This window comes from Alosa pseudoharengus, unplaced genomic scaffold (genome assembly GCF_046254945.1).
Source record: "Alosa pseudoharengus isolate Yale_2024_CS ecotype anadromous, Long Island Sound unplaced genomic scaffold, YU_APseudo_1.1 YU_APseudo_1.1_scf_3, whole genome shotgun sequence".
NCBI lineage: Eukaryota > Metazoa > Chordata > Actinopteri > Clupeiformes > Clupeidae > Alosa > Alosa pseudoharengus.
In genome coordinates, this window is record NW_027468718.1 from 42,543,903 (window position 1) to 42,568,090 (window position 24,188).

The 24,188-nt window shown below is 46.1% G+C and overlaps 1 protein-coding gene across 1 annotated transcript in view; it reads right to left on the reverse strand.

The window, feature by feature from the left end:
* spegb (striated muscle enriched protein kinase b) overlaps positions 1-24,188 on the reverse strand; it is a 69,284-nt gene that overhangs the window by 7,574 nt on the left and 37,522 nt on the right. The window contains exons 7-36 of the mRNA XM_076262866.1: positions 21,786-21,964; positions 21,412-21,500; positions 21,083-21,258; positions 19,713-19,973; positions 19,229-19,387; positions 18,931-19,120; positions 18,450-18,679; positions 18,079-18,198; positions 17,686-17,790; positions 17,006-17,212; positions 16,651-16,774; positions 16,110-16,282; positions 15,613-15,725; positions 14,521-14,689; positions 14,038-14,137; positions 11,061-11,261; positions 10,022-10,079; positions 9,702-9,779; positions 9,421-9,593; positions 9,282-9,308; positions 8,894-9,046; positions 8,741-8,783; positions 8,318-8,386; positions 5,006-7,664; positions 4,599-4,754; positions 4,078-4,194; positions 3,104-3,271; positions 1,929-2,051; positions 1,154-1,318; positions 37-898 (exon numbers count right to left, since the gene is read on the reverse strand). Coding sequence (XP_076118981.1) covers positions 37-898; positions 1,154-1,318; positions 1,929-2,051; positions 3,104-3,271; positions 4,078-4,194; positions 4,599-4,754; positions 5,006-7,664; positions 8,318-8,386; positions 8,741-8,783; positions 8,894-9,046; positions 9,282-9,308; positions 9,421-9,593; positions 9,702-9,779; positions 10,022-10,079; positions 11,061-11,261; positions 14,038-14,137; positions 14,521-14,689; positions 15,613-15,725; positions 16,110-16,282; positions 16,651-16,774; positions 17,006-17,212; positions 17,686-17,790; positions 18,079-18,198; positions 18,450-18,679; positions 18,931-19,120; positions 19,229-19,387; positions 19,713-19,973; positions 21,083-21,258; positions 21,412-21,500; positions 21,786-21,964 — 7,447 coding nt within the window. The remainder of the gene's footprint in view (positions 1-36; positions 899-1,153; positions 1,319-1,928; positions 2,052-3,103; positions 3,272-4,077; positions 4,195-4,598; positions 4,755-5,005; positions 7,665-8,317; positions 8,387-8,740; positions 8,784-8,893; positions 9,047-9,281; positions 9,309-9,420; positions 9,594-9,701; positions 9,780-10,021; positions 10,080-11,060; positions 11,262-14,037; positions 14,138-14,520; positions 14,690-15,612; positions 15,726-16,109; positions 16,283-16,650; positions 16,775-17,005; positions 17,213-17,685; positions 17,791-18,078; positions 18,199-18,449; positions 18,680-18,930; positions 19,121-19,228; positions 19,388-19,712; positions 19,974-21,082; positions 21,259-21,411; positions 21,501-21,785; positions 21,965-24,188) is intronic.

The following is a 24,188-nucleotide window of genomic DNA, read 5'->3' on the forward strand; positions in this document are numbered from 1 at the left end:
AGTGTCACTATAAGCATCTCCAGTAGTAGTATCTACCTGGCCTTCTCATCCATGAAGGTGTATGGTTTCTGCGGCACCCCCTGGCGCAACATGGACTCTCCAGGCTTTCCGGAGGGCACCCTGAGACTTGAAGGGGTGGCCCGACCTGAAGGTGTCATCCGTCCGCTGGGCGTCATACGGCCCTGGGTGCCTTCCACAACCGGGGTCAGGCTGGTCACCAGCACAACAGGGGGCGAGAGGGCAGTGGAGAGGGTGGTGGGGGCCCCCTGTGCGGGTGAGGTGGTGCCGGCGGCAGAGGTGTACATCGGCACCGTCGAGATCGGCTTTCCAATGGCCTGCGGGGCTGAGACCAGTGGTGGTGGGGAGACAGGGGGAACTTTGGTCATGGGGGGTACCACGTTGATCGGGCTCTGTGGCTTGGGAAGGATCACAGGGGGCGAAGGTTTGGTGACAGCTTGCGATTTGGTGACGGCTGGGGCTTGTGATTTGGTGACGGCTGTCGCTTGTGATTTGGTGACGGCTGTCGCTTGCTGTTTGGTAACAGCTGACACTGTTGCCTGCGGTTGGGTGCTGGGGGGCGCGGGCTTGGCCATGGTGATGTTCAGGGTGCTCTTAGCTTTGGCAGTCGTGGTCGTGGTTGTGGCTTTGCCAGATGCTGGGGCCGGGGCGGGGCCGGGGGATGGCGTGGAGGTGGGAGCGGCGACCGCCTGCACAGGAGCAGTGGGCTTGCTGGGCTGAGCTGGAGCTGAGGGAGAAACAGGCTGGGTAGGAGCGGCGGAGGAGGGACCCGCAGGTTTGGTGGTGGCAGGTTTCAGGGGCACAGTCATGGAAGACGTGACCACCGTTGGTGCTGAAGGGACGGTCTTCACCACGACAGCTCCAGTGGATTTTGGAGTTTCTGTCAGAAATTGCAATAATATCACAACCATTTACGATTGTAGTCTAACAAAAATGTAAATATAAACAAACTAAGTGTATTGAACATAAATTGATTGAAAAATAAAATTGACTTTTTAAAAATACTGCACCATAATAGAGTATTTGGACAGTAGTTGTCCTACCTAACACATTTAAACTATTAGCTTCTAAGATAAGCTCTACACTCTGTTAGTGGGGATTTATGAGTAAAAATCCATTTGCAAATGCACCATACCTGCAGAGTCCAGGACCACCTTCTCTGAGAGGTTGCTGTAGGGTCCCTGTCCAGCTTTGTTCACACAGGCCACTCTGAACCGGGTGGCACCAGAGGTGGGCAGGTCAGTGACATTGAAGTAGCAGTCTGCCACACCAGTGGCCACCATGAGCCAGTTGGCCTCACCTACAAGACAGGACCATTCATTGCAGTAAGTGAAAAATATTGCTGAAAAATATAACTAAAATACACCTACATTTTCTTCAGGCTTACTGCAAGCAAAAACAAGAACATTTTACATTTTAGTAGGACACACTTTCATCACTGAACTTAGAATCTATGCTAGGGGAGGAATGGATCCTACTTAGCACAGAAACACAAATATTCAAGTATTACAGTATCTAACAGTAATAACCATTAAAATGACCAAGAGCTGAATCAAAATGTCTTTGTTTCCAAAGCATCTGGTCCCATAAAAACACTTCAGAAACATTTTGCCATTGGTATAGCAATACACATTGTAAAACTATCGTCACTATTTCAACTTGGCAACTGATCATTTTCCAGAAAAAAAAATCAACATCATAGGAAAAGTGCAATACTCAAAATATCCAAATGATGGTGCTAAAGAGTCAAACATGGTTACTGAGGTCCAACATGAAATATGCAGCAACACTACAGTGAATAACACACACATCTTAGGGCAAACACACTTATTATGGCTATAAAAAGAAATAAAAGTCAGTGGAAAAGAAGCCAGGTGGTATATGGCAGAGGGAATGCAGGGGTCACCCACCCTCTGGTTTCCTCTCCAGGGAGTAGGTGCAGGGAGCCATAGTGTCCGAGGGTCTCCACACCACCAGAGCCGTGTTCTTGTAGCGCTGCGGAATCTCAGGGGTCCCCGGGCGGTTGGGAAGACCTGCATGGATGGACATCATTATCATCCAATCACATGCAATATGAGACCTGCAGGGATGGACATCATTATCATCCAATCACATGCAATATGAGACCTGCAGGGATGGACATCATTATCATCCAATCACATGCAATATGAGACCGGTTCATAAATGCGATCACTCACTTAGTCTTTGAAATAGTCTATCTTGAACTTCAATAAATCCATTCATTCAACGCCCAGTTGTGCAAATTCAAAACACATTCTACTGGTCATCATTGGTGTACATAGAATGTTTTGTTAGAAACAAATGCAGTGCAGACTACACCATTATCTGCAGCTGACCATATCCATATCAGAATTTCCGAAAGTCATATGAGGACCCCTGCTGGGCTGTGTTGTCACCTTGCCTTTCTCACTGGCGTTCATTCTCGTCAGAGGGCTTGATGCCTGAGCCCAGCTGTTGTTGCCTGATAACTAAGTTGGGGAGCTTCATGAGCCTGTGGCTCTAATCAGAGCATTAGCGAGGGTCCAGCCACCCTGGCTCTGCCCAAGCCCACAAGCCCAATGCGTTGGGATGCTGGGTCCCCCCCTCAGGCCAGCTGCTGGCGGCTGGGTGTGAAGACGGGAGAGGCAGGCGCTGTGTGAGGGCCTGTGGGCTTCCTCTCTTCATCCCCCCAGTTCCCCTCACTCTCACTCTATTCCTCTCTACTTCCCTTCCAGTCACAAAAGATTCAAATTCAACTCTGGGTAAAAGTGTGTACTGAATTCGTAAAATATAAACCTGCAGGTAAATACAAATGTGTTTTGGTAACATAAATAAGACTATGTCACCAAACCTACACAAACTTTGTTTGAATTAGTGAGGCTGAACTAACTCTCTCTCTCTTTTTCTCTCTCTCTTTTTCTCTCTCTCTCTGTCCTCTGTCTCTATGTCTCTCTCTCTGTCTCTATGTCTCTCTGTCTCTCTCTCTCTCTCGCTCTCTCTCTCTGTCTCTCTATCTCTCTCTCTCTCTCTCTCTCTGATCTGCTCATCCCCCCTCAGAACTCTGTAACCTGCGGGCGAGACTTACGGGCGAGGGAGAGGGTGCAGGAGCTGGTGACGGAGGCCAGTGGGTTGGTGGCCACGCACTCGTACAGCCCCGCGTCCTTCTTGGTGGTCTTCATGATCATCAGCAGCTGCCTCCCGTCGGGACAGGAGATCATGTTCATCCGCGCGTCGATCTCCAGCGGCTTCTTATCTGGGTAAAACAAGAAAACCCACAGCAATGTGAGCAGCTGCCACCACCAACTGGAGTGTGGTGACCTCCCTCTCGTGTGTTTTGGCTAATTCCAGTTTTGGTTGGGGCGTTCAAAAGCTTTGGCTTTGGTGTCTAAAATAGGCTTATATTTAGAGTTTAAAACTTGGCTTTGCTGCACCACAGGGGGATCTCAGTTTGAGGTGACATTTTGCAAAACAAAGCATGCTTTAAGAAGCCAAACATAAACTGCTAAGCTGTGGTGATGTCAGCACAAAGCTTGCTGATAGACCGAGTATTTATTACTAAGTGCAGGATAGACACAATGAAGGGGACTCTTAGAAAAGGCTAAGAGATGTGCAGAATCTGATGACACATTCATTAATCTTTGGGGACACCTCTGCATAATCTCTTCTTTAGCCAAAATGCAGCCAAACTGCAGCACATTGAGGTGACTGGGACCTTATGAATGTTAATGGATATTACTGGATTAAATCCAGATAGAATGCAATATAATATATGACATTTCCGAAACTCAGAAAAAGACTGATGAATTATTAAGGAACCCCAACAAGAGGAGTGCAGGAGGTTTCATAGGTAGGTTCAACATTGCATATGAATTACAAACATTCTGAAAGCTGATCCACTTGGTGCACTAGATGCAGACAAATCAATATTCATTCCGCAAGGAGGATAGTCTCCCTGTGCAGAAAACAAAACAGGCCTCTGAGCAAAGCAAATAAATAAAGTTCAGCTGCTGTCGCCTACGCTGAGCTCCCCTCTCCCTGATGTGACAGGAGGAAGCTTACCTTTCCTCCACTGGATGTGTGGGTGGGGGCTGCCAGCAGGAAGGCAGCTCAGAGTAACTGGATCTCCCTCTAGGAGGACATGGTCCCTCAGCTTGATGTGGAACACAGGAGGGAAATCTGAGGGAGGGATGGAGAGAGAAGGGAAGACAGACAGAGAGAGAGAGGGATAGAGGGAAAGACAAAGAAAGAGAGAAAGAGGGAGAGGCAAAGAGAGAAAAACAAAGGACAGAAAGTTGCAGAGTGAGACAGAGAGAGAGAGAGAGCGAAAGAAATGGAGAGAGATGAGGCACTGAAGGTCTTATATAATGATATGCAATTAACTGGTGACATTCATTCTTCAATGTGCATGGTGCTTCTTCTTCATGATGTCTGCCCTGTACTGTATGAAAACACTGTGTTATATGAAGATGCATGGTGGAGCATATGGCATTCCATTATCAGCAGCAGCCAGACGACCACGGCACCACATGAGCCTTATCACGGGAGAAATTTCCAGTCGAAATGAGATTAAGCCGGCGCACCTGAGGTCAGCCGAGAATACTGGCGGGAGCGCGAGAGCGAGCCGTTCTCCCTGGCGATGGCGGTCGGGATGTCAGGCTGGGAGACCGTCTTGTCCCTCTTGCTTCTGCTCAAGCCCCATCTGTCCCACCTGGACCTCCGGTCAGTCTCGGCAGCCGCTAGAGAGGAAATGACAAACCAGCTTGCATGACATGCCAAAGCAGATGGAGGTGCATTTCTGAATTACATACCTGTATACCTGTATAATATCCTGAAAGCCCTGAAAGTTTATTCTTTTTCAACAGTCTATGTATTGTGATGAAACAGTTTCATCGATGGGTATTAATCAGACAAACACTTTACATCATTCAGTGTGTAACCTTGAAACCTAGTGTCCAGTATACTGATACGTAAGGGAATGTGTTCGTACCCTTGGCTGTGGCGTCGGACTGAACGCTGGACATGGACTCCAGCGACTCAGAGGAGGCCCCAGTGGAGGTACGGCGCAGGAGTGACAGGAAAGGCCTCCTGGTCACGCTGCCCTCCTCCTCCTGGGTCCTGGTCTTCCTCTCCTCCGAGTAGCTGCGGATCCGCATGGATATGCCGGCCACGGTGGAGCCGATCTTCTTGCGCATGGCCAGGACCGGAGACTCGCCGGACTTCTTGCTACTCTCTTGCTCTGCCGGGGTCTCCACCCCGCCGTCCATCCTAACCATCTCCACCTCCTTCTTCTCCTGGGAGCCGCGGCGACCCAGGGCCCAGGAGAGCCTGCGCCTCGAGACGTGCTCGTCCTCCTTGGCCTTCTCCTCCTTTTCCTTGCGCTCCTCAGACGGTGTCCTCCTCAGGCGCATGGACAGCCTCCTCATGAAGCCCGGGTCCTTCTGGGCCTCGCGGAGATCCTGGACCGACTTGGACTTCTCCTCCAGCCTCTTGGGCACAAGCTCGAGCGGAGCCCCAACATCTCCAGGGCGGTAGACCTGCTCATCTGCGTCCTCGGCAGGCACCGCGACCGGCTTCTCCTCGGGCTTCTGCCAGGAGAGCTTTTTGAGGCTACGGGTCAAGGATGACTCACGCTTCTTGAAGCGAGCCTCAAAGACTTCCTCGGACGCAATATCCTTGAAGTTGCCTCCGCCCGGCGTCGGGGTCTCCCTCATGGGAGAGCAGCGAGGCGTGGGTGTCTTTGGCGGACTCGGCTCCATGGCAGAAAGCTCCGGGGACGCGACCCTGGAGAAGACAGCCGGGTGCTCCCGGGTTTGGACAATAGAAGTCTCAGCAAACGCCGGTGTTGGTTCTGGGAACACGGGTGTGTAGACAGGCACTGATGGCGGGTATTGGGTAGGGCCTGGTGCAGCAGAAGCTGCAGCTGAACCGCTGGCTGGTGGGGCGGCTGGTGCAGCAATAGTCTGCATTATGCTGGCATAAGCCGACATTCTGCCGTCCGGGAGTACCACCCGACTTGGAGACGGCGTCATGTATGTTGAGACGACTGAAGTCTGGGCTGTCGGGGGTGTTGGTGCCACCATGACAGGGGTGGAGAGTCCAGGGATATCTGGTGATCTAACTGGCGGGTGCACGTCCTCTTCATCCTTTCTTATAATATCAATCCCGGTACCATACACTGTCCCTTCATCTTTATCCTCTTCTTCCTTCCTTTCCTCTTCTTCCTCCTCATCTACCTCTTCAATTTTTTCCTTTATCACACTTCTTTGGATCATACTAGGTGTGGAGGCCTTTTGGATCACCCTCGGAACGACCTCTACTGTTTCCGCTACTCTTGAGTCACCCGCATCTCCAGGTCTCTTATTTCTTCCAGCCTTCGTTGTGGTCACCACTTCTGTTTCCATGGCCACCACTTCTGTTTCCATGGCCGTTTCCTCCTCCTGCTTAGTCTCCATCTTCTCAGTCCTCTCTTCCATCTTAGTCTCCATCCTCTCGATCATCTGTTCCAGCTTGCTCCCCTTCCTCTCAGGTTCACTATCCTCCTTCCTGCTTGGCGATTCCTGACGCTCTGGTACCGGTGTGGAGGGTTTAGGGGTGATGGGCCGAGGCTCGGCGAGGCAAGACATGGACTCGGCCTCCTGCAGCCGGCGCTCCTCAATCTGAGCCAGCGGGATCTCCAGCGGGGCCCCCATGCGCCGGTGCAGCGGCATGGGCTCCACGTCGTCGCCCTGGCTGAAGGAGGCGCTCTTGCGGAGCACCTTGGTCTTGGGGACATCCTCCCGGGGGGACTCGCTGGACGCGGCTCTGACGAGTGGAGGGGCGCCCACGCGGCGGGTGTAGCGCCGGTCGTCGCCTATCCCCAGGGTGTCGATCAGCGGCCCGCGCAGGCCGCTCATCTTGTTGTCGACCATGCCGCCCCGGAGCAGCCGCTGCCGCATGAGCTCCAGCTTCAGGGCGTAGTCCTCCTGGCTCATCATCCCGGCCCCGGGACTGGGGCTCCTCCGCGGCAGCTCCATGGACACGGCCTTCTTGAGGACCCGCCTGCCGTCCTCGCCGCCGCCCTCTCTGGCGCCATCTTCTGGACTGATGCGGAGCGTCAGGGCGCTGTCAGCTGAGCCGCCCCGGCGCAGCTCGCCCCTCTTGCGGCTGGCCCCCTCGGGCTTGTCCGAGTCCACGCTGGAGCCCCTGCGCAGGGGCCTCTTGGGGTGGTCCACCCTCGGTGGCGCCTCTCCTGATTCCTCGTCTGACGACCCTTTCCCCTCGTCCTGAGTTGACCTCTTCTTTGCTCGTCCTCTTCCGGCTGCATCCTCACCCTCCTTGTCCTTTTTGGTTGGCTCACACTCCATTGGCTCCTGTCCCTGGCTAGCTGATACAGCCGCCTCAACAGAGCCATTGGCCTTTCTCACTGCCTCGTCCTCGGCTGGGATTTCCGTCAGGGAGACTCTGGAGCCCGAGAAGCCCAAGTTCAAAGGCATGGGGATGAAAGGCAGCTCTTCAATGTCCTCGTCCGAGTCTGAGGAGGAGGAAGGAGGAGGGGAGCCTTCTCTGAGGTGCTTTGGGACTGCGATGGACACGTGACTTGAGGAGTCATCCAGCAACTCTGGGATGGATCTCATCACCATTTTAGACTTATAGCTGATAAGAGATCGCTGAGGGAGGGAGAATGAGAAGGAATACAATTAAGATAACCATGGCCAAGAGAGTTGCTTGAAATAGATAAGTGAAGATAAGTGCTTTGAACACAACAAGTTATCGCTCTTCAATTATTACTGATTTCCCGTATTATACAGTATCCGTCCCAATGCTATTATACAGTATCCGTCCCAATGCTATCATACAGTATCCGTCCCAATGCTATCATACAGTATCCGTCCCAATGCTATCATACAGTATCCGTCCCAATGGCATTATACAGTATCCGTCCCAATGGCATAATACAGTATCCGTCCCAATGGCATAATACAGTATCCGTCCCAATGCCATTATACAGTATCCGTCCCAATGCTATCATACAGTATCCGTCCCAATGCTATTATACAGTATCCGTCCCAATGCTATCATACAGTATCCGTCCCAATGGCATTATACAGTATCCGTCCCAATGCTATTATACAGTATCCGTCCCAATGCTATCATACAGTATCCGTCCCAATGGCATAATACAGTATCCGTCCCAATGGCATTATACAGTATCCGTCCCAATGGTATTATACAGTATCCGTCCAGTGTAGAGTGTAAATAGACTAAATACAGTTTAAACACTGTTTGTGATACTGTTTAAAAAGTATCCAAGCTAACTTACCTGCCATTTTCTTCGGGACGAGAACTTCTTGAGGGATTCGGTGCTAATTGACTTTCCTTTGTTTAGAATCTGTTTAAAATGTCATATTTAATACATATTTAACAAACGTTTACTTTATTATTCATAATTGTCAACATTGTTTTTTTTAATATGGAATGAAAAAAAAAAAACGTATGGATTATATGATTCAGTAGTTAATTGCATAATTGGACATATCAGGGCTGTCCTGTAATGAGGAGTGAAAAGATTTGCTGCTTCGCCATTGAGACTTTGGTAGGTCTACCATATCCAAAAACTCATCTTGCATCTCATGAAATTAAATGAAATACAGTATTCCTACATTCCAAAATATGTTTAAAGGATAGCATAAGAATGGTTTAATTGTTGTTTACAACTTCAAATGATGAAAGGTCTAAAATTTACCTTGAACCAAGGATGACGAAGACATTCACTGGTATCAGGCCTCCTAAAAATGAAAAGTAAAAATTGATTCATGAACAAATCAAATTTCATAAAATACATATTTCTTTTGGTTTATATCTTTTTTTAATGTCACATGCTGAGTTTGGCACTCACACTTTATCAGCCACCAACAGTTTGATAACAAATCCCTTGGCTTCCGGGCAGAGATCAGCAAACATGCTCTCTTCAAAAGCCACGTTATAGTTCCTGATGTTGAGGACAGAGCTCCGGTCATTCTCCCCAGCAAAGGGGGACACGCCAGTGAGGCTTTGGAGGAGAAAGAATGCATTGTTAGCCCTCGTGTTCATAATGAATTGATAATCTCATTTTGAAATTCAACAATTTAAGCTACTTCTAATGTCTGATATAATACTTTTTGTTAAAGGGTAGAATGTTTCATTTGAGAACATGTACCAGTAAGTAGGATTTTGTGACTATTTTGTGTTGTTAATTTATTTTTCTTGATGTGGTGAACTGAGAGGACCATAAAAAATGAACGTACCATAGATAGGTCAGGACCCCAATTGGCCTGAACAAAAGATGAACATTTCATTAGAATGATGCATTTAATGGTGCATTTTCCTATTTGTAAGATGATCTGCAGCAGACATTTTGTAATTGAGGTACATCAGGTACTTTACCAGATGTCAGTTGCCTTAGAGACAGGTGTCTGGTTCACAACTTCTGGAGCGACAAATTCTGGAGTGCCATATTTGCAGTACTGATCCTCGCCAGGTGTGAGTTTCATCGCATTCCCAAAATCACATATGCGAATCTGATCAGTCGTGGTATCAGCCATCAGAATGTTGTCAGGCTAAGAGAGAAGCCAAAGCAAAGTGTTTAGCTGATTGTGGTGGTGCAGGTCTGGGAATCACAGACAGGGCTTGATGACACAGGAGAGTGACGGCATTAATCTGCTTACCTTGATATCCAGATGCATGATGTTGTGTTCGTGAAGATAGCCCACTCCCTCCAGCAGCTGTCTGATGCTGGAACGGATCTGAGGAAACACATTCAAAGCACGATTCACTCTCATTATGTCATATGGAATAACCATCTAAGCATCTTAAAAAAATGTTTTCAAAGACTATATTATAGAGAGAGGTGTGTCAGACTTTCATAACAAGATAACAGATGTAAAATTAAAACATTTTTAAAAATGTTGTCAGAATGGTAAGAAAGTTAGGTTGTTACGGTGGAAGGAGCTGTCACTACTTAGGCAGGTCACGGAATTCAACTCACATCCGACTCCATCACTACAGATTTTTTCGTCATCCTCTCCAGAAGCTCCTCGTGACACCTGAGCAACTTCATCAAGGGCATCACTCACAATTACATACTGGCAGGCATAGACCAGTGCTGGCTAGAGGTGTGTATGAGTGTGTGCGCAAGTTTAAGTGTATGAGTATATATTTGTGTCTGTCTGTGTGTGTGTGTGTGTGTGTGTGTGTGTGTGTGTGTGTGTGTGTGTGTGGTTGTTTCCCTGTGTGTGCATATGCGTGTTTGTGTGTGTACACGTGCGCTTGTGTGTTTGTGTGTGTGCATGTGTGTGTGTGTGTGTGTGCGCATGTGTGTGTGTGTGTGCATGTGCACACGCTCATGCATGTGTGTGTGTGTGCGTGTGTGTGTGTGTGTGTGTGTGTGTGTGTGTGTGTGTGTGTGTGTGTGTGTGTGTGTGTATGCATATGTGTGCGTGTGTGTGCAGTGGTTGTAGCTATAACCTTCACCGGCTTGAAAACAAGCTGAAGATGGCCTGGCTTGGAGAGCCCATCGCCTAAGTGGTTCTGACAGTGTTGCCACAGGGGGGGAAGAGAGCAGCGCTGGCTGGCACTGGTCCAGGCGTCTCACAGTGCCAGGTGTGAGATAGGTATTAGACATCGCACCCTGACACCACCCGCGCCTCCCCCCACTGCCTACAGCCAAACTCGGTGAGAAGACAGGGGCTTTACGCCCTAAAGGATTGTTGTAACACAGCACAGAAGCCAATCACTAAGTCAGACACATGCTTGGTATCCTCACCATTCAGAAGGTATTAGTCCGTCTTAAAAGAAAAGCACATTCTTAACATTTAGAGTTTTTAAAATCTGCTCTTCTCTTTTGCTAATCCTTTCACCTCTTGCACCTAGTATAGCGTGGTATTCTCGCCATACAGGAAGACATATTACTTTGTCTTAAAGGAAAGCTCTTTCCTTTACATCTGGACAGTTTAAATGGGCTATTCTGGCCAGTTAATCCTGTAACCTCCTCCACTACCTTGAAACGAGTTTGTGTGAAAGGATACATCTCTGTGATGATAATGACAGCATTCTTGGTCTCGAAGGCGTCGTGGAAATAGAGGATCCTCTCGTGGTCCAGCTCCGACAGCAGGGTCATCTCGCGGAGGGCTGAGGGCTTCTTCTTGGCGCGTGCCGAGATGAATTTGGCCGCGTATTCCATTTTCCCCGCTTTATGCATCACGCGCTTCACATATGAAAAAGCGCCCCTGAACAGACAGAATTTTTCAATTTCCATGAAAATTAGGACATTATTCAGGACGAGAGGTCTTTCACTGCACAGTCAAGCACATCTCTTCACTCTTTCTTCTTTTCATCTCTGTACACAGCTTATATCTACAGATGTCTCATAATGTGCAATACAATTCCATTATTCATATGCAGACATTATGTAAAGTACTACCGTCTATATTAATATTTTTTTAGTTTATTTTACTGTAAATATCTCTGTCTATTTTCAGAATAGAAATGAGAGTTATTATGACCGCCGCGCAGCGAAGCGGCGGTCATATAGGTTTAGTCAGATTTATTTATTTTCTTTTTTTTTTCTTTTTCGCATGCCCAAATTTCCGTCAATGATTCCCGGGACACTGAAAGACCGGGGTACACGAAACTTGTTGGGCATGTAACCCCATATGGATAGCATGGAACCATCGTTTTCGACTGGACCCCCCGAAAGGAGGGTAGGCCAGACACAGTTTTCTGTGAATATCTCGAGAACCAAAGGGTTTAGGAGGACCATTTTTTTTTTGTATGTTGATCTCAAGGAGCCATGTCAACCCATTCCATAACCACTCATTTCATGTATAGCGCCACCTAGTTAAACACAAAAAAGTAAAAATGAGGTGTTGTAATTGAAGGTATCTGTGACCTAACATAGTCAAAACTGCACGAAATTGGAAGTTTAGGATCATTATGACACCCTCTGTATGCACGCCAAGTTTTGTGGAATTCCGTTCATGGGGGGCCACACAATAAATTAATTTATGTTACTATACACCAACTGGCCTGTAGGTGGCCGGAGACAGTTTTCTGTGAATATCTCGAGAACCGTAGGGCCTAGGAGGTCCACCTTTTTTATGTATGTTGGTCTTAAGGGGGCACGTCAACCCATCCCATTACCACTTATTTCATGTATAGCGCCACCTAGTTAAAAATTAAAAAGCAAAAAATTAGGTGTTTTCACCACAATATCTCTGGCTGACAAGGTCAAAACTGCACGAAATTAAAAGTGTAGGATCATTATGACACCCTCCGAATGCATGCCAAGTTTTGTGTACTTTCGTTCATGGGGGGCCTTACAATAAAATAATTTATGTGTACATTTAGTGACGTACACCAACAAGGATTCCCGGGACACTGAAAGACCGGGGTACACAAAACTTGGTGGGCATGTACCCCCACATGGATAGCATGGAACCGTCATTTTTCGTTTTGATCTGTAGCCCCCCCGCTGGACTGGACCCCCCGAAAGGAGGGTAGGGCAGACACAGTTCTCTGTGAATATCTTGAGAACTGTAGGGCCTAGGATGACCATTTTTTTCCGTATGTTTGCCTCCAGGGGTCATGTTAACCCATTTCATGTGCACACATGTGCACAAACAGATACACACACACACACACATACATTCACAGTAATCATACGTATGACACATACATAGTAGACATATGTACGCTTGCATGCACAGGCACATACGCAGGCACACACACAAGCATGCACACACACACACACGCACACACTCACACACACACACACCCACACACATAACATAACACAAACAATCAAGAATTTCTCAGAATTATGAACAGGCAAGATGGAGGTGGGGTTGTATAAAATGAATTTTACATGTAAAATCTATGCGCTAATCATGTTTTGGTACTTGTTGTCTAGCAGATACCAGTGAGAATTGAGTGTGGATAATGCAATTTAGTGAGACAGTTAGAATCATATAGGCCTTTCAGCGTGATTTCTTTTTGTGGAAAAAATGTGCTGGACTGGGCGGCGGTCATATTTTGTACCGCTCTGCGGTACATCTAGTTTTTGAAAGAATAGACACATGCTTTCAAAGATAACTCTCATTTCTATTCTGAAAATAGTGTGTATTATAACTACAATTTTATTGACGCATATATGTACAACATTATGTCTTAAATACTGTAGTATGTTTTCTAAATATTTTCATTCAAGTGTTTTGTAAACAAAAGTAAATACTTCATAGGCATGACCACTACATTTCACTCTGTCTTAAAAACATATGAAGTGATCAGACAGTTACACAGGTCACCGAGTCTCTCTGAGATAGTGAGCAGCAGGAGAGAGACTCACTCCACACAGCCAGACATTTGGATTATCTACAGTAGAGCCGAGGCGCAGACGCAGTCGCCTAACGCCTGTGAGACTCATCAGGGAGAGCAGGGAAACTGGCAGCGGGGCGTGGGGATTATAATTACAGCCAGCGCGTGAGTGCAATGGGGGAAAATGCCAGCGTGCACAGCTGAGCTACGGGGTTACAGCTTTCCACGGGAGCCGTCCAAAGGGGGTTGAATGTTTGCTTGTTTTTCAGCCTGACAAATAACAGGGTGGCTCCCATCAGTGCCAAGGTGGTTTGAACACGGTGGCATTATCTGCTGTTAAAGTCATCCCGTCACAAAGTTGTCGGCTAAATTTAATCAGCTAAGGATGACACCTGTCCCTTCTATGCAAAATAAAATACATAATTAAATATGTACATTTGTAAATATTTTATTTATTTACATATATTCATAAAGACATAAAATATTGCCCTGATTACACCATTTTAAACGATGTACCGGTAATAGTTTGTTATTCAATATTTTAAAATTATTTTATTTTTTTCTGTTTCATCAGACAAGACACCAGAGCAAAATCTCCACATATGCAATCTAAAAATACTGTACGGTTGACAGAAAGTTGTTTAGGGTAACAAAGGAAATGTTTAATGATGTGGCTGTCCTGTGACTCACCTCCCAATCTCTTTGTGCACGTCATAGTAATCAGTCAGCCGGCGCATCTTCCTCAGGATGGACTGCTCATCCTCCATTGCGTCCTCGCTCTGCTTTTTGGCTGTGGGCAACAAACACAATCACCAAACCAATCAGGCCATCACTTTCGCACAAATGAAGAGTCAAGACTCCTTCCATGTCCCTGTCCAGTTCAATTTGGCTGTTTGCAACAAATAATCGCCTCTAAATCTGTGAAGACTGTGCGGTGTGGTTTATAGTCTAATGTGAAATATGTCTTAGGGTAGAAGAGATAAAGGCACAATACTGTTAAAGAAAAGCATTAAGGTGGCAAAAACTAACTGAATGAAAATATGACACTGGATATTTGAATGCCTAGAGAGCAATATTACATTGATTTTAGTTTTTTTTTTTTTTTTTTTTTTGGGGGGTGGGGGGTCTAGTTATAAGCAGTGCTGGTACACACAGGTGTACATCCACCCTCACCTGTGTGCACTGTGAGCTCAGCCTTGCAAGAGACGGAGCCTCCCAGGTTCTTGGCGCAGCAGGTGTACACCCCCGAGTCCTCTGGGCTGGTGTTCAGCACCACCAGCGAACACTCATTATCGTCATACACAAAGGTGTAATGGCTACTCTCTGCAAGCAGTACATCATCCTGAAACACACACACACACACACACACACACACACACACACACACAAATAAGCAAACTCAAACAGTGATGCCATCTGAAGACTGCAGCTTTGCTAGCCTCTCTGAAATGCTAAAACCTCCCAGTTCCACTTCCACTGTGCTTGTTTGCACAGGCACGAGTTAAAAGGGACAGCAAGTGGTCAGATGGTAGATGTAGCCCCAAGGCATTGCACCAGGATAGTTAATAGCATAAATTAGCATCCTTATGAGAGCTGAGAGCCTGTTGGCCCTCTGTAGATTGAGTCATGGAGAGAAGCGGGGATAGTGGCTGAAGAGTGTCGAGTGGGGCTCACAGTGGGGAGAGCAGACTGTTGGAGCTTCAGAGGGAGGTATGCCCTCTCAGGGAGGGATGCAGAGAGAATAGAGATGAGAAAAACATCAGGGGAATTCAGCGTGACTCCTCTGTACTGAGACAGCATGTTACGGGAGGATTGGGACAGAAAACAAAGATTGTGTGTGTGTGTGTGTACTTGACTTGGCTTGGCTTGGGAGAAAAGGAACATCGTGCATGATTAAAAAATAGAAAGCCTGTAACCTGTTCCACTGATCAAATCAGGTGCATACCAAACACAACACACTTAGCCTGCCATGGTGCCCCTCATTATGCCTAAAATACCAACCATGTGCCACGCATAACATCACCATGCCTGCACCTCTGTAACATGCTGAATGGTTCAGGGATTCTTTTCACTTTTATTTCCAACAGTATTTATTCTATTTTCATTCTCCGTTCATTCATTGCAATACCTGTGTTTATGTGGTTTGATCATTGAACTCACTATGCATAAAACTAACAAAAGGAGCAAAAAGGAGCAAAAAGAGCAAAAAAAAGATATTTAATTAAATAAAAGGTCATTGTGAGCAGAGGGAGCGGAGGAACGCACCTTATACCAGAGAATATCTGGGATTGGCTTTCCCTCAACAACCACAGCAAAGCGAGGAGTCTCTCCCACACTGACATCCAAGTCCTCCATGATGGACTGAAACGTTGGAGGTGCTAAGAAAAAATACATCACTCATTAAGCAACAAGTGACAATGAGAAAATGACTCTTTGATTTGATTTCAACTGAAAAAGTACAATAAATTTCTAATCTGATAGACTTCTTCTCAAGTGCAGCTAATTGCACCGTATGGGCCTCTAATTGTCTGTTCTGTGAGTGCATTTAAAAAAAAGAATCCAGTGTCCTTATACAGTCCTGAATTTATAAGGAAATAAACAAAGTATCTCAGACCGAGCCCTTCACGATTCCTGCCAAACAACAACATCTTTCTTCAGAGGCATAATTTGATTGGCTGTGAGGCACAAATATGAACGATGGCAAAATTGTGAACTGTACCACAAAACAGATGTAGGCATTGGCATTGGCATATGGGACTCACCGGCCAGCTCTAGTGTGAAGGTGCAGGTGTCGCTGCCATACTTGTTGCTGGCGACACATGTAAACTGACCCACGTCCACCGCCTTGGCCTTGATAATCTTCAGGGTGTGCTGGTCATCATCGGGCATGTCCAACTCAAACATCCCCGCCCGGTTCACCAGAGTGACCCCTTTCCTGTGAGCAGGACCACATGATTGTTTTTTTCATTGCTTCCATTTCTGATATCTTACATTTCATATATCCATTTTATGAGAAAACTTTCCTTTGAAGTCTCACATTCAACCAGTCAAACTCTGACAAATTGGGCCCCTTAATGCTTTTTATTACAGCAACAAGCTGCATAAAAGCAAGAATGTAGCAAGCACAGGGCCTGGTCTGATGAACACTTCTGAATCATGCTCTCTCATATTATAGATGCCCTCAGACGTCAACACAAGACATTTGATTTAGAGGGTCAGTCATAATAATAAGACTTAGCAATCATTTGCGCACCACTCAAAGATCTCCATCAGATATCAAGATTTACGGATTTAGCCACTCGCCTTTTCCAGGAAACCGAGGCGTTGACGTGATTGAGCGTGACGCTGATACTGACTGATTGGTTCTCCACAGCGTACACCACGTCTGGCTTGTCAATGATGACAGGAGCTTCCTGCAGATAGGGACCTGTATGTGTCGGAGAGAGATGAACACAAAGAACAGAGACTCTCACAATAATTCACACATCCCATCGACCAGCTGTCAAGAGGTTTATTTTCATCTCTTTCTATCCCTCTCTCTATCTCTCTTTTCTCTTGCTCTCTCTATCTCACAAACATCCATAGGCTCCCTCTCTCTCCCTCTCTCTTTCTCACACTCTCTCTCTCTCTCTCTGACTCCCAAAGATTCATCGGCTACCTCTGTCTATGAGCTGGACGGGGTCTGTGGCGGGCGAGGGCTTGCTGAAAGCCTTGTTGGTGATGGAGAGGACCCTGAAGGCGTAGCGGACCCCCTTGGTGAGCATGGTGACCATGTAAGACGTCTCCTTCAGGCAAGAGGCGATGATGGTCCACTGGATGGAGCCGAGGGCTTGCTGCTGGATGGCGTACATCAAGGAAGCAGGGTCTGAAATCACGAGCATAAAAAAGTGTGTTAACGTCACAACGTCACTTAATTCCCAACTTTGACACCTTTGCCAACCCACTGCAGTCAATTTCCCCCTCATTTTATATCATATTCTCTGGCTGCACAACAGCTCTGGCAATGTGTCAGACTGACATCAAACAAGGACGTTCCAACTTTACAACACACAGCGATAGCACAGCAGTATATCTAGACTTGAGGCCGGTTTTGATGAGCGCATAAAACTGTTATTGAAAAGCAATTAAAGTGGTGTCACTGGCTACCCAAGTGCCACTACTTTAATGTGCCTTTTTTTCTGAGGGAGGGCATGAAGGGCCAAAAAGAATTAAACTGACTGCCGAAAGGGCTCAATAAAAAAGACTCTGTAAAGATATATCAATCTGTATCTCACCCAAAATGCCCAATATATTATCATAGCAACATAAAATAAATAACCAGTATGATGGAAGAGATACCAATGGAAGGATCCAGTCTTTTGGGTTTCTTCCACTTTAAGGTGATGGTCTTGCCAGTGATGGACTCGATCACCGGCGCCCCATCTGGAGGATCTGGGATGATATCTGGAGAAGAAATGCAGAGAGAAAGAAAAAAGAGAAATTAAACAAGAAAGTGAAATAAAAAAAGTAAAATAATGATAATATCAATTTAACATATTCTATAATAAAAGATATTCTAAAAATATATTATATTTTTATTTAAATTGTTATTTATATATATATATATATATATATATATATAAATTAAATAATATTCATGCCATATACCTAAGCAGACATTGCAGAGATACATGTGTCAGTTATATTATGTCTCTCTAGGCCTCAGCTGGAGGTTGAAGCAACATAACTCACCTGTCACGTACAGATGGGCGTAGCAGGTGGCCTTGCCCACCTTGTTGGAGATCACGCTTTTGTAGACTCCGCCATGGGCGTGGCACACCGATCGGATCACCAGGCTGTGGATGTCCCTGACTGCGGGAGAGAACAGCACAGAGGGACATGGGGGTCAGCCTAGCGTCTGGCTACAGCATAAATAAGGCTCTGTGTTACGGCTCCTCAGTGACATGCTTATTTCCACAGAAGGCCTAGTAAAGCCGCTAGGTCTGTATGAGCCATAAAAGGGCCATTTATCACAGGCGGCTAGCCGAATAAGGGGAAGCCATATCTCAGCAGGAGCAGCACGGGGCTTAAGGGGACTGAAGTAATGCTGCTTAGCTACTAACATTGAGTCATCTTCCTGTCCTCCGTGCTTTCGATTTTCTTGCCGTTGTGGAACCAGGCGATGGTCGGGTATGGCAGGCCGGCCACTTTGCACTTGAGGACGGCCTCCTTCCCCTCGATCACGTCAAGGTCATACAGGGGTTTGACGAAGTCAGGCATGGTGAAGCGCTCCACTTCGTTCTCAGGCACCTCTGGCTCCTCAGGGATAGAGGGCATCTTCTCCAACTTTGCCCTGTGGGAAACAAAGCCGGGGTAGACAATCATGTCATTTTGTGTAATTGAGATCATATAAAAACAAAATAGACCCTTGACAATACATCTCGTGCACAATCTCGTTGCCAGTGCCTGATAGAACCCAATTTCTAGTTCACACTCTAGTTTCAGTTATTTCAAATAAAATATTTTGCATGGGAACCTTTCATGCTTTCTGTGAACTGTGAATGAGGTGTAGTGTGTGTAGGACAGGCCAGTGGGGGTGCTTACATCTGGGAGGAGATCGCTGGACGGGGCTCCTGCACATAGAGCTCCGCGGAGCACTCGGCCTCTCCGTGTGGATTGCGGGCCACGACCGTGTAAAAGCCCTCGTCCTCATTGCTGACGTGTGAGATGACCAGAGAGTGGCGCCCCCCTTCTTTTAAGATGCGGATGTCCTCGTTCTCCTCCAGAGGATGGTCTGGGAAAAATCCCAAGGGTCACTCCCAAGAATAGTCACTTAGCACATCAAAAATGTCATGGTCACTCAACAAATCTTTCGACACCCCCATGGGAGTGGCTCTCTTACCGAAGTGATTCCAGGTGACACTCGGTGGGGGGGTCCCGCTGACCTTGCAGTCGAAGCGGGCGTTGCGGCCCTCGATTACCTCCAGCATGTCCAGCTTACGGGTGAAGAGTGGCTCGATGGAGGGAGCGACTTTGAGTTTGGCACTAGAGGTCAACTCCTCTGAAACACGACGTTGGGGGAAGAGTGACAGAGCAATCAGACATCAACACTCGAGATTAAAGTCGACAACACATTACGTAACCCGTTGTCGTTGCCTTGTCGTTGGGCAGAGTGACACTGTAAAACTGTTGACGAATCAATTCCATCCGATACACTTCATCGACTGTCGATCAGCAGGTGGAGCATGACACTCCAAATGGCAAGGTCATTGGATTGAGTGCCCTTAGGCAGGTAGAGACTTTCCAAATCCACTTACAGACAAACTATCTTCCGTGACTTTGATCAAAAGCAATCTCTTCGATGCAGACGTGTGAACCTGCCTTACCTTTGGCCGTGCTCAGCTTGCAGGTGTAGGTGCCGCTGTCGTCCTCATGCACAGAGTTGAGCAGCAGCCGGCAGCGACGGCCATCGAAGTGCATCTTGCAGTTAAGTAGCGCTGGCTGGATCAGCTTGCCGTCGGACAGCCAGTCCACATCCACGTCCTGGGGCCCCGTCACGTGGCACTCGAAAAGGGCCGTCTCGCCGGCTTTCACGTTGATGTCCCTGACGGGCCGGAGCACTGCCAGCCCTGGCTCTATGGGGGGCGCTGGGGGACACAGAGAGAGGAGAAAAGCTCGACTGATGATGATGAGACTCGCACAACAACATGTTTCCGAGAAGTGAGAAAGATCCTGGTGCAATGTCTGTTTGCAAGTAAAATCTGATATTATTTGTGTTTGTGTTTGAATCTGAAGAAAAAGGATGACATCCTTACAACTGACAGTGCAGTATGGTGCTGCAAGATGTAATGTTGATAAGTCAGAGACACAACTGTCTGTCAGTGTCAGACTCTAACTTCCTGGCTGTCAATGGTCTGGGACTTTCAGTTCATGATGGAGCATCAGAGTTTCAAACACTGGATCGTTACCTTCTTTTTCTCAATTTTATTTCAAGTTATTTCTGCCATAGACAGGCTTTTAAGTCACTTCAAGGACTTTGCATCAATTAGGGATTGACTGACTTTGACATTTCTTGGCATCTTAGGATCACATCATGAATCGTATGAAAAATGGAATGATGGAAAATACAAACCAACTCATCAATCTTAGTCTTAATCTTTCACACCTTCCTTCAGAAGCTGCTGACACTTTATCTTAGTGACTCAAAATAACAACGGCAAATGTTCGCATGCACAACTTAGCCTCATTCACCAAAATGATTAGACAGCTATGACGGAGACCTACACGATCAAAAGATTATGTTCAGTCATGATGTACTCAACATGGTCATAATGTGAGATTTCTGACCGCTGAGAACTAAAGCATGTATGGTAAAAGAAAAGAAAACATCAACTTGATGTATTTTGGGCGTGAGAGTGTGGGTGCTGTAATCATAAGTAGCTCTCCACCTCACAGCTCAGTGCAGCCTACAAGAGTAAGGGCAGTTAATGAGGGCCAGACTCTTGTCATCTGTAGAGCCCTCCCGAGAGAACACGCTCTGTGCTCCCTACTCCATCTCTATCAAGACTATAACTTAATCTACACCCGCCTGCTTCTAGCAGACCTAGTGTTATTTTATAAAGTTTCAAGCAAGAGGTGAATTGAATTTTCCCAAAAGTGATAGCCGGATTTGTGCCATATGGAGTAAAAACATCTAATGACACTAGCAGCAGGTTAAGACTGACAAAAGAGAGAGGTGTGGGGGGCGTATCCTTACCATTGACCTCTAGCTTAGCTTCACATTGCTTTGTCCCGTACTCGTTAATGATCTTGCAGGTGTACACCCCTGCATCAGACTTCTGTGCGCACTTGATCGTCATCTCAAAGGCGCCGTCTTCTGTTTCACGCACGATGTGACGGGGACCTGTCTTTATGGTCACCCTGTCTCTGAGCCTGCAAACACAGGAAAATCAAGTGGATACAGTGAACAAGGCAGCTTACCAGCCATGGCAGGAAATTGCATGACTCAACTCACTGTTACGTCTTCTCCATTTAGTACAATCTCTAAAAGTGTAGATACAACAGATATGGCAACAACAAACCTACCAGTACAGCATGGGTTTGGGCTGTCCTATCATGCGGACAGACATGGTCACCTCCTGCCCCTCAATGACAACCTGATCATTCATGATAGCCTGAAGCAAGACAACATGTTAATGTAAAAAATGTAAAATGGTAATATAGTCAAAAATAACTCAACTTCCACTGAAGATACTGCTGAGAAAGCAACACTAGTTAGTCTATGGCCAATTTGAAGGAATAGGTATGACCTAAAGAGAGACGACAAATAAAATCCATTTAATGACTAAATGATTCTCACATTTTTAATAAATCATATATGTGCACCCACACATATTTGAAGCACAAAACAGATGATAGCATGGGTGATGAAAATAACCAAATTACAAAAATAATTCTACCTGAAAGGCAGGTGGTTCCTTAAATCGGGTGTCCATGACTGTCCGGGGGTCGGGACCTTGGTAGGAGCTGCCGTAGTCCATGCTCTCCTCCATGGGGCTTAGGTACTCCTCATCAGAGGTGATGGGGCTGGCCACGTCCATGGGAACTCCCAGGGTCCCTCTCTGCTCCTGTGAGGGCTCTGAGGGCCAGAAGAACAGTGGTGTCATAGAGCTACACCCACCTACTGTATGGAATACTCAATTAGGAGAGCTGGGTGGGTTTGTTTTGCAAAATACTGAATGCAAAGTATGCAGGCTTGTAACAAATAATATGTACTAGGACTGTTATCTGTTAGTACATTTTAGCTACTGGAGCTCAGCTTGCACATGAAGTTCACCCCAATGGAATCTGAACATAGTCTCCAGCATGAACTGGATGACAGCAGACATTTTCTGTCTGGAAGCAGGTTGCTGTAGCGTGCTCTGCTGAACATGTCCTCAAGTTTTCATGAGCACCGGGGTGTATGTGCAAGGGGAAAAAATAGAAACTGTCTGCAGGTCTCTGCTTACCAGAACATGTATATATTACAGTTCGCATGTGATTCTAAGTGCACACTGTGACATTTCCAATGTAGATAAAATCATGCAAAAATGATTTTAACCTACTGTAGAAATCACTTGCAATATTCACTTTAAGTACATTATGAATAAATAAACACATATACAAATTCATTTCAACCAACAGCTCTATTTGGAAGCTTCCAAAACTATTTCTCAGAAGAGATAATTATCTGAACCTTCCTCTAGAATCTGTCCACCATTACTGTATATCTTATAACAATTATCTTTGTTAGCTCTGTGGCTAAAGGTAGAGGCTTCCAAAACTGCTCTTTGCAACAGGAAAAACCTTGCAATAGCAATTACAGCAACACAACATGTCAGTGAGCCTTTCCCCTGCCATCTATCGGTCACATATCCTGAAAAGACTCACCTAGCCCCACACCTCCATTCACACTGAGGTTGTGGACTGAGCAACCTTGAATGGCTCCACCGCGTGTTAAATCCCGGCAGCATTTGTGATAACTTGTCAGCGCTTCAACAAGTGGCCATGGAGTTTGACTGGTGGGCTGGCGTGTAAGATTTCTCCCTGCTACGTCCTCTTGCCCTCCCCTCTTATCCTCTTTCCTTTCTCCCCCACCCTCTCCCTCTCTCTCTCCCTCTCTCTCCCTCTCTCCCTCCCTCTCTCTCCCTCTCTCCCTCCCTCTCTCTCTCTCTCTCTCTCCCTCTCTCTCCCTCTTTCTTTCTCTGCGTCTCTTGTAAACTCGCACATATGGACACATCCAGATTGCCAATTAAGATACACAAGGACACACTCAAAGCAGACAGGGTTTTCTTATGTCCAGCACTATATTGTCTCTCTTGGCAACCTAATTATAAACATGCTCTTTGCCTTACCTTAGCCGAGCACTAGTTCTGATATATTACAGTGGCATTTACTCAATATGGTGTATAGATAGAATAATGCCATTTAGAGTACATGATGACAATTCTGAGGCTATAAAATGTCCTTGTATTGAATATTTTGCACACTGTATGTACAGTGGTACACTAAAATGATATAACCACATTGCATTATTATAATCAATCCATAACGTTAAAAGAGAGGGATAGAAATGGTAATGGTAAGAGAATGCAAGAAAAGCTAGATTACTGCTTTAAGGCATTTATTGTGAAGGTGTTGTGCTGTGAGGATGACATTAATGTCAGGTGGAAATAACACAGACTGTGATCATTTCAGGCAACAAGAAGTACTATAAATATCCAGAGCATCTACTGCCCTAATAAGGTAAAGCGTCCTTTTCTCGAGGGCCATCATCAGATATGTGGCTCAGCCCAAGGAATAACAAGCATATTTCAGTAGGGAAAGCATTTAGGCTAAAAGAAAACAAGAAACAGAAACTAAGATATCTAATATAATTACGTCAAATGATTTCTTTTCAAGCTGTTCTACTGCCATGGATTTACAACTTACAAGTGATGATCCAAAATATATCATGGAAATATTCTGATTCACTTGTGCTTCATTATAATCATCAAATTACTTATTTGAATGAACATTAAGTGTTTCCTATTAGTGCAGGAGATAACAAACCCAGTAGCCTCTTTGCATTAATATAAAAGCTAATGCATATGTAATGCCCCTGTAAGAAACGTTGCAATTAGTTAATCGTGCTGCTGCTGTACTTTTCCATTCAAATGCAGCATGGGCCATAATGAGAGTTCATGAGAATCGTTGGTGTCGCTTGTTTAGCTCAGTGTCTTTGAAAACGCGATTAGAGCACTTTGCCGGGCTGCTTTGCATGTCCGACATTTAAGACCTTAATTCCTACAGTAATTCATGTAAAATGTACTTGGCAAAGCAGG